The sequence below is a fragment of the Corapipo altera genome, unplaced genomic scaffold (assembly GCF_003945725.1).
Source record: "Corapipo altera isolate COAL_440 unplaced genomic scaffold, ASM394572v1 308, whole genome shotgun sequence".
Taxonomy (NCBI): Eukaryota; Metazoa; Chordata; class Aves; order Passeriformes; family Pipridae; genus Corapipo; species Corapipo altera.
Genome location: NW_020884925.1, coordinates 1921036 through 1926751, shown reverse-complemented (window position 1 = coordinate 1926751; position 5716 = coordinate 1921036). Strand labels below are relative to the sequence as shown.

General features: G+C 50.4%; 1 protein-coding gene across 1 annotated transcript; it reads left to right on the top strand.

Moving 5' to 3' along the window:
* The first annotated feature begins 6 nt into the window (after positions 1-6).
* On the top strand, positions 7-4652 carry LOC113953917 (cytochrome P450 1A4-like). Its single transcript, XM_027657612.1, has 6 exons — positions 7-318; positions 539-665; positions 915-1004; positions 1093-1216; positions 1651-1737; positions 3319-4652. Exons 1-6 carry the CDS (start codon positions 25-27, stop codon positions 3623-3625), a joined length of 1029 nt encoding a protein of 342 aa, XP_027513413.1. The 5' UTR covers positions 7-24; the 3' UTR covers positions 3626-4652.
* The last annotated feature ends 1064 nt before the right edge of the window (positions 4653-5716 follow it).

Genomic DNA, 5716 nt, shown 5'->3' with positions numbered 1-5716 from the left:
CTGGTCACCAAGTTCCTGCAGCTGATGAAGGAGGAGAAGAGCTTTGACCTTAACCAGTACCTGGTGGTCTCGGTGGCCAACGTCATCTGTGCCATGTGCTTTGGCAAGCGCTACGAGCACAATGACCAGGAGCTGCTCAGCTTGGTGAACCTAGGCAATGAATTTGGGGATGTGGCTGGTGCTGGCCACCCTGCTGACTTCATCCCCCTACTCCGGTACCTTCCCAGCCGCACCATGGAGCTCTTTAAGGACATCAACAGGCGATTCAATGCCTTTGTGCAAAAAATTGTGCAGGAGCATTACACCAGCTTTGATAAGGTAAGAGCTTGGATGCCCTTTGATTTGTGTGGAGATGCTTACAACTGCCAGAGATGCTGCCTGGCAAGGTGGGGAAGAGGGTACACCCTCATCCTCCAACCTTGCCCAGGAAAGCTCCTTGGAGCACTCTGATCTGCTCTCTGGGAGCCAGCACTAGTTGGGGGATGTTTCCCCATCCCTGTGTGTCTGTGATGTTCCTGACCCATCAGCTCTTCCCCAGGAGCACATCCGGGACATCACAGACTCACTGATTGAGCACTGCCAGGAGAAGAGCGTTGGAGAGGACACCCATGTTCAGCTCTCCAATGAGAAGATAATCCACATTGTCAATGACCTCTTTGGGGCAGGTGAGAATGTTTCTGAGAGTAAAGCCACGGTGCTGGAGGCAGAAGCAGGAGGTGAAGCTGTTGGGGTGAGACCTTGGCCACGTTTGGGTGTGTGGAGCTGCTGTTGATCTCTTGGGTGCATTCCTTAGCAGTGGCCAGAGCTTTTTGGTGACAGCTGATGGGGAAATCACTCTATGGCAAACGTCTGGAGTGGTGGGATCTGTAACTGTCCTCTTCTGATAACTAAATGCCTTTTCCATGTCCATCCAGGCTTTGACACTGTGGCAACTGCCTTATCCTGGAGCCTCATGTATGTTGCCTTGTACCCCAACATCCAGAAGAAAATCCAGGAAGAACTAGGTGAGTCCACTAACCACCTTCCTCGGGGGCCAAAACCTCTCTGGTCAGCACTGACCCTAAACCTCTTCCTCTACTCCACCTCCCACAGACCAGACCATCGGCCGGGAGAGGAGACCGCGGCTGTCGGACCGGGGCACGCTGCCCTACACAGAGGCCTTTATCCTGGAGATGTTCAGGCACTCCTCCTTCCTGCCCTTCACCATCCCACACAGGTATGGTCTGGAGTGGCTGACACCTTTTTTGGGTTTTTTTTTGGAGGTTGCATTTAGGCAGATAATTGCCTGGGAATTGATTCCTGCTAGGGGGAAATATTCCCGCTTGCTGCCATTCTGGGGTTGAATCCTTTGCTTTGAGGGTAGTTTCACTCCAAAATCTTTGCTAGCAGAGGGATGGTGGACACCTCTGGCTTTATAATTCCCTCCTACCTTGGGAGAGAACCCATCTGGCATGAGTTGTGAAAGGAAACAGGAATTTTTCTGCTTGAGGAAAGTATGACCAAGACTATTGAATCACCCAAACACAATCTGTGGTATTTTCTAGCCAATCCTAAGAGCAAAAATAGGGTATTGAAGGACTTACCAGGCTTTGATTTGTCATGAAGCTGTGGGTCTCCTCTAACTTATCTTCCCACCCGTGTTTCCTTCAGCACAACAAAAGCAACGGTGCTGAACGGATACTACATCCCAAAGAACACCTGTGTGTTTATCAACCAGTGGCAAGTGAATCATGATGAGTGAGTATTCCAAACCCCCTGCGTTCATCTGGGCTGCCATGGGTTTGCTTGGTGTTAAGATCACTCTAATCCTTGTGCCAGAAGTTGAATGGATCATGAAGGACAAGGCAGATTGAACCAAAAATCATGTGGATTTGATGCTGAGCCCAGCCTTGGTTCTCCTGGGCGTGGTGCTGGTCCAGGTTCCGCAGCTCCCCAGCTCCAGGACTTACCCAATTTATGTGGTGATGCCCTCGAGGCACAGGGCAAGGGCTGGAAGCTCAGGCTGCTGGATAATCAGGAATCAGTAGATCCTCCTGCCAAGCAGATCTTGTGATCTGGGTTGATGGCTCTGGATGTGCTCAATAGGAATGGCCTGGTTCCCTCTTTAAGGGAGAAGAATGTCGTGATGTGACTCTCGGTAAACTCGATAGGCTCATGTTACCATTGCTGATAACCAGTTTTGGGAATGAAAGGGGGTCTGGAAACCAAAGTCCCATCTTGTCTCTCCACTGATCCCCAGTAGAGTCCCTCCTGGTGGGGAGTAAGCTGATTAAGGCTTGATACAGAAGGTGGTTCACAGACCAGGTATTTTGGATCAGAAGCTCAAGATATTTGTATCCAAATACCCCAGCAGCACAGAAACCTTCCAGTATTCCTTCTGCTCCTGCTGCTCTGATGAGCATGAAATAGGAATGCTGCCTTTAGTGCAGAGAGGATTCCCCATATCCAAACAGAATTTCTCAGCTAAGACACTGTTAAATCCCACCTAGCACCTCCCAGCAGCCAAGCTGGGACAGATTGGGAAGTTTTGCTGGGAGGATTCAAAGAGAGGAAACCCTCTGGTCTCCATCCTTCCTTTTTCAAGGGCTGCTGACTGATTTCTGTGCTGAAACTGCAGGATCTCTGGTGTTTGCATGCAGAATTAAATCCATCTCCAGTATCTGCACAGGCAAACATAATCTGAGCTTGGAACAGAGGTTTCAATAGACTGAGCTGATGGAGTCTGACACAGAGTTGGCATTTTAGATCAGGAATAGAGCTTGCCAAAGGTTTTTTGGATGGTGAAATGAGACAGCACTGCAAAGCTTCTCTCTGCAAGGAGATTTTTTTGATCACTGACCCCATCACAATAGGTGAAAACTGTCATGATGCCCCAAGGGCTGGAGCCCCTCTGCTCTGGAGACAGGCTGGGAGAGCTGGGGGTGTTTAGCCTTGAGAAGAGAAGGCTCTGGGGAGATCTTAGAGCCCCTTCCAGTGCCTAAAGGGGCTCCAAGAAAGCTGGAGAGAGACTTTGGACAAGGGCCTGGAGGGACAGGACAAAGGGGAATGGCTTCCCACTGCCAGAGGGCAGGGTTAGATGGGATGCTGGGAAGAAGGTCTTCTCTGTGAGGGTGGTGAGGTCCTGGTAGAAGTTGCCCAGAGAAGCTGTGGCTGCCCCATCCCTGGAAGTGTTCAGGGCCATGTTGGATGGGGCTTGGAGCAACCTGGGATAGTGGAAGGTGTCAGGGGGGTGGAACAAGATGAGCTTTTAAGTCCCCAAACCATTCTGTGATTCTACGATAAAACAGTATCCTCAGGTGTGTCTCTTTTCTGCCCCAGGAACCTTTGGAAGGAACCCTCAGCCTTCAACCCTGAGCGGTTCCTCAACCCTGCGGGGACCGAGATAAACAGGACAGAGAGTGAAAAGGTTTTGTCTTTTGGCCTGGGGAAGAGGCGGTGCATCGGGGAGACCATCGGCCGCTGGGAGATCTTCCTCTTCCTGACCACCCTGCTGCAGCAGCTGGAGTTCAGCCTCCGCCCCGGGGAGGAGGTGGACATCACCCCTCAGTACGGACTGACCATGAAGTACAAGAAGTGTGAATGCTTCCAGATCAAGCAGCGTTTTCCCATGAAAAGCTCTCCATAAGCCACCAGAAGAAGGAAAGCCAGCCCTCAGCATCAGACAGCCTGCTTTTGCTAAGGCACAGCCCCTTGTTGTGCTGCTTCACTGGAGGCTTGTTCCTCTCACGGGGGTGGGAGCAGGGTGGGACAAAGCCGGCTTTGTCGGGCTCTTCACAGCGCCTGGAGCCAGCTCCATCACCCTTTCCCGCATGGATGTTCACCAGAGGTCCAGCACTCATGCCTCTTGGAGAGATCCCGGGGGATTGCAGCCCTGTGGTGGGGAGGAGGATGCTTGGGGGTGGGAGAAGCAGGGTGGGATGTTGGTGGGATGTCCTCTGCCCTGAGCTGGAGCTGCGATGGACAGCTCCCCTCATCCGAATACAAATAAACCTCAGAGAAACCTGACCAGCCTTATCTCACAGGGGGAAAAGCCTGTTTTCCAAAGCCTTCAGCTCTTTGTGTCAATGGGAATGGGTGCTTCCCGCTGCTCCAGGTGCCTTCTGAAGGGCTCTCAAGGCTGCACCAGAACCCACTTGAAGAGGACCTGTCCTGCGTGCACCCACACACCTAAATTCCTTGAATGTTAACTCATGGAGTGAATTCCTGTGTTTCTACCAATTCTTGGTGGCAGACTACTAGGAAAAATAAATATGCCCATAAGCAATGATGCTCATAAATTGAGATATTAACTGAACTCCTAACACAAAGCCTGGAAAATATCAAGGGACTGGGAAAAAGGGACAGGAAGGACAGAGGAACAGTAGGACACTTCTGGCTTTCAGACTAACTGTGTATTTGCTGCTTTTTTTAATTAATAGGGTTTTTTCTTATCAAGCAATAGATTTCTATATCCAGACTAATTAAAGGAACAAGGATTTGAGGACTGCAGAAGGTGCCTTATGCTGCATTCTGTTTTAGCCAGTGGGAAAGTGAAGCCTTATGGCAAACAGAGCAGCAATTCCTGCTTGTTTGTACTTGTATGGAATGCAGCTGTGTGCTGTGATAGAAACCACACAATATTTCTAACCCAATAAATGCTCATCTGAAAGTTTCTTAAGTTTCTTGCTGGTCTTATTCCACTGGGAAATGATTTTTAGGGTGAAAAAACACCCCACACCTCTCTATCATCCTTAAAAATCTGACTAGATGTTTTGCATCAGGTTTCTTTCCTGTGGGACATGAGTGGGCTGTGACACCAGTGATATTGGGGGAAGTTTTTAGTCCCTGTGCGAGGTGACTCTGGTCCTCCTGCTGTCTAAAGTCTCAGCTGGAATTTGCAGAGAGGTGATGCCAAGCTCTGGATCAGTTCAGGATTTCACTAAAAATCAGGGCTAGCCCTTCTAGCCCCCCAAAAAAATGGAATCAATAGGTCAGAACCAGCCTTTCAGGGAGCAATCCACAGAGGGATGCTTCATGGCATCACCTGCTCCACTTGTCCCCATCTTGGAGCACAATTAAATCTGAAGCTTTGCATAATTTCCCTTAAAACAAACAAAAAAGGCAATTCCCATGCAAATAATGAGTACATGGAAAACTGGGGTCTGTGCATCCCTGAAGTGGCATCCCTACAGGGATCAGCCCTCTGGGGTTTCCAGCCTTGTTGGACCACAGAATTATTTTTAATTTTGGTGTTGTGGTATGGAAAGCTGCTCTGTAGCAGAGGAGCCTTCCTCTTGTGACCTTGCTCACCTCCGTGTTATTGTTACTGGCTGCTGTCAGAACGATTTTGTTCTTAATTAGTGTCCCCGGCCCAGCCTGTGTTTAGCCACCGGCACACGGATCCAGCACTCCACCCGCTCCTTCCTCCCAGTAATGAGCAAAACAGCCTCCAGCTGTGGAGCAGGGAAAGCTGGTGCAGATGGAGCCGAGGAGAGAGTGGGAGATGAATGTGTCTGTGTCTCTGTTGGTGAGCCCGAGGGAGGGGATGGAGGTGTGATGGAAGGGGAGGAGGGGACGAAGATGATGGAGGTGGAATGGAGGTGTGGCAGAGGTGATTCAGGTGTGAGGGAGGGGATGAAGGGGATGGAGATGACGGAGGTGATAGAGGGAATGGAGGGGATGGAAAGGTGACAGAGGGGATGGAGGTGTGATGGAGGGGATGGAAAGGTGACAGAGG

Bases quoted from the DNA above. Each gene is read 5' to 3' on its own strand.
- LOC113953917 (XM_027657612.1), top strand. From the start codon at position 25: ATGAAGGAGGAGAAGAGCTTTGACCTTAACCAGTACCTGGTGGTCTCG. The intron at 666-914 runs GTGAGAATGTTT...ATGTCCATCCAG, and splicing joins CAATGACCTCTTTGGGGCAG to GCTTTGACACTGTGGCAACT. The intron at 1,738-3,318 runs GTGAGTATTCCA...TTTCTGCCCCAG, and splicing joins TGGCAAGTGAATCATGATGA to GAACCTTTGGAAGGAACCCT.